General features: G+C 36.5%; 1 protein-coding gene across 2 annotated transcripts; it reads left to right on the forward strand.

Annotated features, from left to right (window-relative positions):
- Window positions 1-5,780: 5,780 nt before the first annotated feature.
- LOC115423118 (5-aminolevulinate synthase, nonspecific, mitochondrial-like) lies at window positions 5,781-10,742 on the forward strand. 2 transcript variants are annotated; one of them, XM_030139843.1, is made up of 11 exons: window positions 5,781-5,981; window positions 6,244-6,455; window positions 6,536-6,694; window positions 6,821-6,946; window positions 7,021-7,240; window positions 7,348-7,532; window positions 7,633-7,812; window positions 8,367-8,531; window positions 8,622-8,890; window positions 10,152-10,314; window positions 10,467-10,742. In XM_030139843.1, exons 1-11 carry the CDS (start codon window positions 5,926-5,928, stop codon window positions 10,625-10,627), a joined length of 1,896 nt encoding a protein of 631 aa, XP_029995703.1. In that variant the 5' UTR covers window positions 5,781-5,925; the 3' UTR covers window positions 10,628-10,742. The 2 variants fall into 2 exon arrangements, with proteins under 2 accessions (XP_029995703.1, XP_029995705.1); XM_030139845.1 differs by having other exon boundaries at window positions 5,783-5,981; window positions 6,244-6,443.
- The last annotated feature ends 2,193 nt before the right edge of the window (window positions 10,743-12,935 follow it).

Raw genomic sequence — 12,935 nt, forward strand, 5'->3', positions numbered from 1 at the left:
ATAGTTGAGTTAAGTACATTGCTCTATTTTACGACTGGTTTAACAAAAGAGAAAACTTAATTCATTGTGGAAGGAACCAAACTGAAAATCTTAAGTTATTCCAAGAGATTATCTGGTTTTAGTTTGTGGTTTAACTACCAAAGATGTTTTACTGATTCAAGAAATTGCAAACCGTAGAAAATAAATATCTGTGAAAAATCTCACAAATATATGTAAATAAATGTGAAATAATAGAAACCATCAAACCAGTTTCCTTTTTCTGCCTCTGCAGCTGCTTTTCTGTCCAGTGTTTTGGATAAATTCCAACACAGCTTAAAGTTAACATCAAATGTCTTGGCTGTTGGTGTCTCATAATGTAATTATTATGGAAATATTAAACAGTATTTCAGAAACAATCACTTATTTGCTTTTATCATCAGTGAGAAGAGATGGCAGAAAAGGGCTGCCACAGTATTATGTAATTCTCATAAATTTTTTTGTGGTAAAATGAGGTTGTGTGTTTATTTAAGTATGTTTACTACATAAATCATTTGTCATAAACAAACTATTTGGAAGAGACATGCATTTCAAGAGCTTGTAGTCATCACAAATTCAGATTAATCATCTTACCAACCTGCTCATGTTAGCATAAATGTAAACATATTATAATAATATCGGCTGAATTTCACATTTGTGGCCTAAATGCTGAAACTGAGCAGATATAGACGTAAATAGCTCTGTTTCTTTAAAATTCCATGTATGTACATCTTAAAAGTTTGACCACATACTTCTGAATGATAATGCACTATGGATTATGTTCAGACAATTTTTTGCCAGTAAAAAAAATTACAAAAGACGCAAAGAAGAGAAGATCATCTATCTCACATAGAACATATAAAATCAATAAAGCTAATGCTATCTGTCATTCATTCATCTTCTGAACCCGCTTTATCCTCACGAGGGTCACAGGGGTCGCTTGGAGCCTATCCCAGCTACATAGGGGCAAAGGCGGGGTACACCCTGGACGAGTTGCCAGTTCATTGCAGGGCTGATATATCTAATGCTATCTGTTTATCATAAATATGTAATGCTTAATTTCCTCATAGTTCATTACAGTGTATGGTGCTGTACACTTGTCAGCTCTACCTCTAAACTCAATATTGAAACGAGTTCTCTCTTTGTGGGTACACAACAAAGAAGATCAAAACTCTTATTTTTACTGATATGTTTTCATAATCCAGTTTGCATTAGAAGGGTCATCATAGAAACAGCCTGTGTGTATGTAAAGTAAATTAATACAGTCACTGTAGCATCATATATTTGTACACTTTTGCCCATGAAATTGGAATGAAATCTTTTTCTTTTTTTTTGACAATGCGATTTATCCTTCATGAAGTGTAACTGCGACTCAGTATGTCAGTATGTGTGTGATAACAAACTTAGTCCAACTTTATGGGTAACACTGTATATATTTACAATTGCTCAGCATAATGGCTCTAATGGTAATTGTTTTATTAAATAAACAGAAAACTGAATAATTGTTCAAAAATACAGGTTGTGGTAGTGAGGTGAAATATAAAATGAACCTCTAATACAGTGTTTTCATGGAACAAACCTTAGAGTTAGGCTTATAACAAGAACTCTTAGGTCAAAATGTAGTATTCAACCTGATTTGAAAGGGATCACGTGGGGTTTTAACATAACAGTAATATGAGAATTTGGTCACATCATTCAACACTATACTTTACGACCCTGTGTCAGCTTTCAAAAGTTAGTCAGGTATTCGACTACTGTGCAAAACTCTTAAGCCAACATTAGGTTTGTTGGTTTGGTAAAATTGTATAGATCACACATATGCATTTGTCAGTGTCTGTAGTAAGATCCAAACTGGATATACAGGAGGTATGTACAGCAGTAAAAATACAGGTTTTAAGAAAAAACAGCCTCTATAAACCAAAGTGGTAGTGTTTAGTTTGACTTCCTTTTGTACTTCACAAGTCTTTAACCCTTTTGGAAAAAGAATCGGTAGGTCTGACATTACCTATTATTATCTCCTCTTATTTGTTCCGTTTTTGTTCTAATGCAGCCATTGGTGTGCATTTTGTTTTGTAGTATGAAGGAAGTGTGGAGGAGAACACTAGCAATAAGGAGGTGCTCAGGGTTAAAGCCACTGGCATGGATCTGATTCACACTGACAACTGATTGGCTGTGTACAAAATGCGTAGTTTCCGGGAATGAAGCGAAATACTTCACCGTCACTTCTGATTCTAAGACAAATGAGGGAATAATCATGATTAACAAGGTAAAAAAACTGCAGTTTCATAAAGAGTCAATGAATTCTAAACACTGGAACCTTCTTTGACTTTGTACCTTATATGTTATTCTTAAATCTGCATCCCACTGACTATGAAGAACTCAAGGTGCTCAACTTGGAATTTGCTGTTTACAACAAAGCAGAGTACAGCTTTGGCAGTGGAAGTATAACAGGAGCCACGGGGTCAAAATCTTATCCAATAAAGACCAATGTAATCAATCAGAAGGAGGGCCCTCATTTTAAACCAAGTGTGAAAGTGGTGACGCTCTGAGGACCACAGCACCATCTCTTTAAACCAGTGGTTCCCAACCTTTTTTGGCTCGTGACCCCATTTTAAATCACAAATTTGTGGCGACCCCAGACATTCAAAACAGAGATTTTTTTTTTTTTTTTTTTTTTGCTAAAATTAATTTGTTTTTGATCATGTAATAGTTTGCTCTGAGAAACTGAAGCACTGTGGTACTGTTTATCTTTCAAATGTTCATTGTGGTCAGTTTCAGATGCTACAGCTCTTTCATAATTCATAGTTTGAGTTCTTGTTTGTTCAGTATTAATTGTCAGCCTTGTAAATCCACGCTGGACTGACTGTACATATCCTGACCAAGGAAAATAAAATTCTCACTTTGTGCAGTAATCTGAACCTGGTTTTTCTGCCTCAATCCTTGAAAATATACATTATATAGACTAAATGTCATCTAAAATTAACGTTTATTTGCAACATAGTATAGCAAACTATTACATGATCAAAAACATTTTTTTTAGCAAAAAATGTTGTGATGCTAAAATGGGGTCACAAGCCAAAAAAGGTTGGGAACCACTGCCCTACATGCACACATGCTCTCCCCCTGTCACTCACTCACCCCTCTCCTAACCCCAGCAAACTGTGTCCTGCACTGAGCTGCACTGTCCAACTTCTCTGGGACTGCAATTCATTTGCACATTATTACTATCTTATTGCACACAATATTGCACAAAATTGTATCCTAAGAGCACATACTGTTTGCACTGCTACTGTACTAAACTGTACATACTGTATTTTGCATGTCTTTCTATACAGATTGTACATAGTCTTGATATACTAATTCTTTAGGGTCTCTCATATCAATGTACATATTCTTGAGTGTTTTTATATTTATACTTTCTCTTGTTATTTGTATCTAGCCAAGAACTACCTTTAAGAAAATTTTTGTTATGTGCACATAATGACTGAACATTCTTGAATTTTAATAAAAATGGTAAAATTTTACCAAGTCAAAATTAAGTCAAAAATGCTGGTTGGATGTAATTTCCAAGGTGCAGTCTTGGGTCAAAATTTCAAAATTTTGTGAATTAATGACAAAATGGAGTTCACTCAAAAAAAAAAAAAAAAAATGCTTGTCTCAGAGCTACCCGATCAACTTCAAAACACTGTCTGCACATTACAATACATTCACCTCTGGTGTTGTTTCTAATGGAAGATTTATAAATCTATTGTGTGATTCTACATAAACCAATATATATGTGGAATAACACTTTATCGCATAACTGAAAACATCAGATCTAACCAGCACTTTTGTCATTTGTTTTCCAATTAATCTTATTAAAGCATGTGTAAGATTTAACACACTTAATCGCTTAGGCAGATAATTTCTAAAAAAAAAAAAAAAATTAGAAATCAGTCTTACACTAACAAAATTAACAGAAACATTAAATCCTAATTTTGAAATTAAATCCTTTTAAATACCCTTAAATCTTACACCAGTGTTTTTCAACCTTGGGGTCGGGACCCCATGTGGAGTCGCCTGGAATTCAAATGGGGTCACCTGAAATTTCTAGTGATTGATAAAAATAAAAACTTATTAATAATAAAACTATATGGTGAGTTGACAGAGACAGTCCCAATACATAAAAGACATGACAAACTGAAACAGAAACTGAAACACTGTGGTTCTGTTTATCTGTCAAATGTTCATTGTGGTCAGTTTCAGATGCTGCAGCTCTTTCATAATTCATAGTTTAAGTTATTGTTTGTTCAGTATTAATTGTCAGCCTTGTAAATCCAAGCTGGACTGACTGTACATATCCTGGCCAAGGAAAATAAAATTCTCACTTTGTGCAGTAATCTACACCTGGCTTTTCTGCCTCTATCCATAATAATATACATTATATAGACTAAATGTCATCTAAAATTAACATTTATTTGCAACATAGTAAAGCAAACTATTACATGATCAAAAACAAATTAATTTTTAGCAAAAAAAAAAAAAGTCTCCGTTTTAACTGTCTGGGGTCACCAGAAATTTGTGATGTTAAAATGGGGTCACAAGCCAAAAAAGGTTAGGAACCACTGTCTTACACGTTTATGGCAAATCAATTCATAGATGCTGTTTCATGTATTGACCAGCAGGTGGGGACAGTGTTCAATAAATGAAAAGACATGTCTGGTGCAGCGTGAGGGGCAAAAGAACAACCCAAAGCAACTAAAAGAGATCAAATAAACATAGGCGATGATTTAAAAAAAAAAAAAAAAAAATGCACATGAGCGAAAGTAGAACAAGTTGAGCCTGTTGTTGGAGATAAGATAAGTGTGTAATACATGATTTATCTGTATCAGAGACGTTATTATTCTTATTATAATAATCTAAGTTTTAATTTTAAAACGCAGTAAACATTAAAAAATAAATAAATAAATGTCAAGAATCAATCGGTTGGTAAGCACTCAGTAAATAAAACTGTACAAATAATAAATTCTGTTTTCTACTTCCGGTAAGCGCAGACTCAGTGGGCGTGGCTCTGTGATTGTGCAACATATTACTCTATACGTCATCAGCGTGTCTGGAGTTTTACTTAACATGTACAGAGATCATATAAGAGGACTGAAGACATTGAAGAAGGGGACACTGAGCTTTAGCTGAGTTTAAAAAGGAGAATCAAGGTGAGTTTTACAGATAATAATACATATAATGTGATAACATATTGTGGAAAGTATGGATATAAAGGTGTAGCAGAATTATGCAATAGAAGACTGTCATTGAGGGTATGTCACATGTTTCTTCCATATGTTACATTGAATATAAATGATAGTGAGTTACTGGATCTTTGCCTGAAAATAGTGAATAAATATATGATGAAAATGTTTTTACCTTTGTTTCATACATGTGAGTCCGTTTTACAGTTCAGTGTCTGATGCTATGTGGTCATTGTAGGAATGATTTGTCTCTACAGTGAAATTGTAACCTCTGTTCGCACTGATAAATTAGTGGCTCATTGACCACCCCTACCTGTGACCTGTTTCACAATGGTTGTCTCAGAGATGTAAGGGTCAAGTTACCTTAAGGCCAAGTGGGACACAACAGTGATGCAGAGTAGGAATAGTTTAGAGTTGTGTTTGTGAAAAGAACATTCGAGTGTCTTGTTTTTGTAAGATGACATGCGTGGGTTCAAGCTCTGTCTCCAAAAGAGCAGACAGATGGCTCGTCTCTTGAGTAAGGCCGTGCAGTTGTAGTAGGGAGAGACATCCTTGAGAGGCCTGCCTTGTTCCACTTGTCAAGGACAGCTGACTATACAACAGAGTGAATCATAGTAGTCTCTCAGGCTTTTAACATTAACATCCTCTGCCGTCTCACTGATCACAGCTTAGCGTGGACTCAGTCATGTTTCGAAATGCATTTTTCTTCTGTTCCATCAAATTGGACTGGGATATATTCAGGTAAAAGAAAAGCTGTTAACTTTAGCTTTTAAATAATTATTATGGGGTTGTGATAATAAATTTACTGTGTTTATTTTGTGACTTTATCTTTGCTGTCCATCTTAGGTATATCATCGAAATGATTCCTGGCATGGGTGTGATGCTTTATCTCACCTATAAATATGCTGCATACTCAGAAAAATATGTCTACTCAGCTTTCAGTGGAAATTCTTTTGTAGTACATATTGCAATGCTCAACATTATTTTTTCGCACCTTGTTTAGGTCAAGAGTAGCTCATATGGATGTGATGATCCGAAGATGCCCTTTCCTCACCGTTATGCCAAGTGCTTTCCTACAGATGGCGGGGAAGTCATCACTTGCAAGCTATGCCCTTAAATGCCCTGTGATGATGGACCTGGCTTCCAGACCACTGGCCAGAGCACTGTCCTTCACAGGATCTGTGTCTAAAGGAACAAATGACGGTCAGTTTACAGGTGAATATTTCTAATAAATTAATAAAAAGTATGGAATAAACAGTTTTTCGTAAATTTAACTGTACTATTTTGTTCTGTAGATTCGAAGCATAAATCCAAATTGGACTCTAATGACCAGGATTTGGGCTCCAAATGTCCTTTCCTGGCTGCAGAGATGGTGCAGAAAAGTAACAAGGTAATTAGGGAGGCCAGCAGGGAGCTACAGGAGGATGTGCAAGACATGCACTTTTTCCACAAAGGTAAGCACAATTACATCTGTAATTGGATCCACATAGTGATGTCACTTACGTAATCCGTTGTTTTAGGTATTTACAGCCACTGGTGACACTCCGAACCAACATTGTGCATTAATTGATTCTTAACAGGTAAAACTGATGTAAATTCATCAGTGGGGCATCCTATCAAAGCTGACAAGACAAGGACACAAACAGATCATTTTAAAGCCAGATCTGCCAAAGCGTCTCACCTACTCAAGGATCATTTTTCTGAAGGTAAAAGTCCAGCAATTATTCTCAAAGATATCATGCAGTAGATGAGTTCATTAAAGCTCATTTTCCGACTCCAGGCATCACCTTTGACTATGACAAGTTTTTTGAAAAGAAGATTGAAAGCAAAAAAAGAGACTACACATATAGGATTTTTAAGACAGTTAACAGGCGTGCTTCCTCCTTCCCAATGGCGGATGACTACTCCGAGTCCTTAGATCTGAAGAGAGAGGTGTCTGTGTGGTGTAGCAATGACTACCTAGGCATGAGCCGCCACCCAAAAGTCACCCAGGCCATCATGTGAGTAGACTCTGGTATCACAAACACAAAAACTTTGAATGGCATCTAGTAGGAATCATCACATAACTATAATAATAATAAAGGTTTTTTTTATTCATTTTTCATAGAGATACTTTAAAAAAGCATGGTTCTGGCGCAGGAGGCACAAGGAACATTTCAGGGACAAGCAAATTTCATGTGGAACTGGAGTATGAACTGGCTGACCTGCACGGCAAGGACGCTGCACTACTCTTCACTTCCTGCTTTGTAGCTAATGACTCTACATTGTTTACCCTGGCAAAAATGCTACCAGGTAAAAACATTTTAAAAAATGATGCTCTTTTTCTGCTGACTGATGTCTACTTACTCATATCTCAACATGACTCAGACAAGAACATGTCCTTTTCTTTCAGGTTGCGAAATCTACTCTGATGCTGGTAACCATGCCTCGATGATCCAGGGAATTCGAAACAGTGGGGTCAAGAAGTTTGTCTTTCGTCATAATGATGTCAAACACTTACAAGAGCTGCTTGAGAAATCTGACCCCTCCACTCCAAAAATTGTTGCGTTTGAGACAGTGCACTCAATGGACGGTAATTCACAGCCACCAATGAATCAGTATTATTTTTTTATTTATATTTTTATATATATCATTTTGCAATTTCAGTTATGTTAAAACACAAAAACAGAAAAACAAAGGCTCAGATGTGTGTGACAACTAATTAATTAATTAAACTATCCAGTCCTTACTTAAAGAAAGAAAGAGGGGCAGAGGCAGAGGACAGTCACTGGTGTACAGATATAATCCTTAGTCCAATCTAACTTCCTCCAAGTATGTGAGAAACTGGGTCCAAGCGCTTGAAAAAGTGTTCAGAGAAATGTCCTCAAAGACCTGAGCTCTTCCATCTGTATTATTGAGAAGATAACATGGACCCACATTCGAAAAGAAAGAGGATTTGGAGACTTCCATTCTTTTAATATCAGCCACTTAGCAATGAATCAGTATTATTTAATAGCGAATAAGACATTAACATTTTATTCATTTAACATTACTGATTCTCTATTACCACAAACCTATTTGTGTGTTTTATTTTTGGTATATTTTGTGTATGTTAGGTTGGTAAGTGATCTCTTATATTTTTTACAGGTGCTGTTTGCCCTCTAGAGGAGATGTGTGACGTTGCACACAAGTATGGGGCTATTACATTTGTGGATGAGGTGCATGCCGTGGGCTTATATGGACCCAGAGGAGGAGGGATTGGGGACAGAGACAGAGTCATGCACAAGATGGACATCATCTCTGGTACTCTTGGTAAGAGCGCACACGAACAGGAAAATGTCTCACAATGTGCCTTTCGGTCCCATATGTCTCCGTCTGACTTGTTGTGGTGATCGTTTCCAGGCAAAGCATTTGGCTGTGTGGGTGGCTACATCGCAAGCACCAGCACCCTGGTGGACACAGTGCGCTCTTACGCTGCAGGTTTCATCTTTACCACTTCACTGCCACCCATGCTGTTGGCAGGAGCAAAGGAGTCCATTAAGATCCTGAAAAGAGAGGAGGGCCAGGTGCTCAGGAGGAAACATCAGAGGAGCGTAAAGTTGCTTCGCCAGATACTGATGAATTCAGGCCTCCCGGTGGTCCACTGCCCAAGCCACATCATCCCTGTTAGAGTAAGGAAACATAAGTAATTACCTCCTGGTGGACAAGGAGGGACATGAGCAAAGCAAGAACCGATTAAGTTTTGGAGTAGATTCAGAGAACGGGCAGGAATCTGGATTTTCCCCCCCTAACATATCAAAAAAGGGTTACGTATACACCTACAGAATATCTTTGTATTTTTTCTACTTAACTGGGTGTGGGATTGACCTACAGCAGGGCAACGACTCCAGCTGCACAACTTTATTACCCCTGAAAGGGAGACAAGGGTTATGTTTTTTGGTTCTGTTTGTTTCTTTGTTTGTTAACACTTTAGTAGCAAAACTATTGGTTGAATTCATACCAAATTGGGTTTATAGATTACCAGTGACCCAGAATAGATGTGATTACATTTTAGGAAAAGTAGCTTAAAGTTCACATTTTTTATGATTTTTTAAAATCTTTTTTTTTCCCTTTTACTTATAATGGCAGAAATGTGTCTATGCTGACAGCAGCACATGCATAGACATGATGATATCAGCTGGATCCATGCCAAAATAAGATACGATACATGTGAGGGGCGGGGTTTGTTGTGCCTGGCACCACATGTTTAACTCTAAACTTAGGCCAATGCATTTCAGCTTGTGGCCTTTATCAGGTTCAGGAAATACATAACTTTTTGCCTTTAAATAGGATATAAAATGTGAAACCAATGAAAGAGAAGTCTGCAAGGAGACAATAAATACTATGCATCCACATAGTGGTTGATCAGTAGGGTATCAGCAAAGATGGGATGAGCTAATGCCATATTAGGACTACAAACATAGAGGCTACAGCTATAAATACAGGTGAATTTTCAGAAAAAAGGTGTGGATATGAATATTTGGTGTAATCTGCTTAAAACCCACATCTATATCTATAACAACTATATATGTGGAAGAATAAAGTACTCTGCATGTAAAAACAATATTAAAAACCTTCATGTACAATGCTATGAATTAAACATACAAATGGAATCAGCTGGTGTGGACCAGAACAGAAAGTACATTGTAAAATATTTGTTATACATATTGTAAAAAAAAAAAAATAGATAGTGCAAAAATACCATTGAAAAATACACTTTGCAGCTTATAATAAAATAGTCTCTTTTACAGATACCCAGGCACAATCATAGGAACAGAGTTATAGGGATTGACCCGGTCAGCTGAAACCCTTTTCTCAAAGGTCTCTCTTACGAACTGTCACTCTGAAACGGTGAAATCCCTCTGACCTTAAATGTCATATTTGTGTTGGCAGGTGGCAGACGCTGAGAAGAACACAGAGATCTGCGATATAATGATGTCCCGTTACAACATCTACGTCCAGGCGATCAACTACCCCACTGTAGCTAAAGGAGAGGAGCTGCTGCGCATCGCCCCCACTCCACACCACACCCCACAGATGATGGAATACTTTGTTGGTATGGACACAGGGTTGAGTTTATTTCTCTGTCACATAAATCAGAGCCATCCAAAAGTTAATTGGACATTATTTACCCTGTTTTGTAACTGCTTAAGATCTGCCAAAGACCTGTCGTCACCACCTGTTTTGTCCTGTGTTTCGTCTCCACAGACCGGCTGGTGGAAACATGGAAACAGGTGGGTTTGGACTTGAGGCCGCACTCGTCAGTAGAGTGTAACTTCTGCCAGCAGCCTCTTCACTTCGAGGTGATGAGCGAGAGAGAGAAGTCGTACTTCACAGGTCTCAGTCACATGATTTCAACAGGGTCCTGACGTCCATGCAATACTGAACTTCAATCATAAACAAGCTATTTATTGTATTTATCATATCTCTGGATGTAAAATATCACATAGCTCTAATAAAGATGGGTGGAAATTTGATATACTCCGTTGTGTCTTTGCATCTTCTTACATCTCAGCTTTACATCTTCAATATTTTACATTAAGAGATGGATGTCAAATTTTACCAGTATGCATTATAGAAATGAAGATCAGACTAACTCTCTTCCCTCAAGGTTTTTTTTTTTCTTTTTTTTTTCTTTGTCTGTGCTACTCTTGTGTTCATGGTTGCCTTTTGTACTTGAATATTCAAATACTAAATGTCCGTGACTACTGTACTGTTAGGCTTTTTTTTCTTTTTTCTTTTTCTTTCTTTGTATTATGGTATTATGATTATGAATGCTGCTTTGTGTGTATACATATATAAGTATTTATACATAATTTTTTTTTGTCTTATTTCCTAGAAGTGTGGTTGGCTATGTGTACAGGCTTGTTAATATTATTATTATCCATTTGTTACATACTTGTTTAATTTACTTATATTACCTTTTTTTTCTTTCTTCCTTTCAGTGAACATTATTGATAGCATTTTTTTTCTTCTCTCAAAAACAAAAGAGAACAGTGTACTTTGTATTATTAATTTCCTGCATAATATCGTATGAGACTGTTCTGAATAAACATTTCAACTTAAAAAAAAGAAAAAAAAAAAAAAGAAATGAAGATCAGAAATGGTCAGTCAGCAGATGTTGATAATTAAAATCAGTGTCAGCTGACAATCATGCAGACAACTGTGTTAAAAGCAAAATATAGCAAAGACCAAAGGCATTTTACACCATGATTCAGAGCGTCTAAAAGCATCTAAAGGTCAAATGAATATTTTCAACCTACTATTGGTTGTGACAGTTCTGCAAGAAGGGGGGGTGTGCTTGTAGCAGCCAGCAGCTAGGAAAGAATCATGTTGTGCTCTGTTGCATTTTCTGTTGTCGTATAATTCCTTGGTTCAAAAAATAAATAAATAAATAAAAAATCACTCATTAGACATTGAGCATCTGAACTCCACTGGCATGTTTCCATTTAAGTTGTACATCACAAACTAAGCTATCTTAATGCACATATGTGTTAGGTAACATCAGATGTAATTGAAATAATCCATCTAAACATTTAATGCTAGAATATTTTTCATCTGAAGTGTATGAGATAACAGATGGGGTGATACATAACACTCTCTAACTCACTCCGTTACAGATATATCATCACAATATCTCAAGTCAGCAATGAGGTGCAACCATATCTCACAAACACCCAGTGTTTATCGTCAGCCTGCACCAACAAAACCCTCACATAACTATGTTCTAGGTGTACATACATGTTGGAGCAGGCTTTTTCATCATGTCTACTGCTTTGAACAGAATCATAAATGTCTGTTATAACACATGCTGCAATGTGACGTAGCTTCCTTATGTAAATAAATCCTTCCAAGGTCAGTTATAACACCATGACCACAATTGCATTTAACATTTTGTAAGTTAAAATTTGATGGAAAAATAGTTCTCTTTGTTTGTTTGTTTGTTTGTTTATTTAGTTATTGTTTCACAGAGTTTTACATTTACAATAAATACATAAAAGCTGTTTTATTTGACTTAAAATAGCCTGAAAGTCATTTATTCATCCAAAACTAAATTATACAGTACTGAATTATTAAATGAATAAATCAAGTTCCTCTGATCTTACTATCCGATTCAGGGAAGAGCTGCATTCATGTGGTCATTCATTCATAAAGTCTGTTTGAATTTATTTCCACCACATGGAGGCATACGAGGTCTCCTGTTTGCAGCTGGGTGGCTGTAACCAGACACACCTCCCTTCTTTGTGGATGACTCATAGGTGGTGCAACAGCTTCCGTGATGAACCACTAGATGGTAGTGATAGAGAAAAGGATATTGTCTTTCCAGTTAGATTAGCAGATTGGAACAATGTGCAGTAAAAGTTCTTCTACTACACAGTGTATATTAGTGTAGTAGACATATAAGAATTGGAGGTTATTGAGCATTTTACGTCTGATTTATGAGTATGTGGACACTGAAATCTGTCTTTCAACGTATATTGTTTTTTATTAGTTCTATATATTGTTTCCTCCCATGGTCTTTGATCATTATATTTAGATGAAATGATCCAGATAAAAAAAAAAAAACAAAGCCTTTGCTCCCACATGCAGAGAAACATCAATGAAGAGGAAGCTCTCCTCCCATCTGTCTCATCTCTGCGTGCTTCTCACTGTACATCTGCACATGACAGGAGTGTG

Source organism: Sphaeramia orbicularis, chromosome 7 (assembly GCF_902148855.1).
Source record: "Sphaeramia orbicularis chromosome 7, fSphaOr1.1, whole genome shotgun sequence".
NCBI lineage: Eukaryota > Metazoa > Chordata > Actinopteri > Kurtiformes > Apogonidae > Sphaeramia > Sphaeramia orbicularis.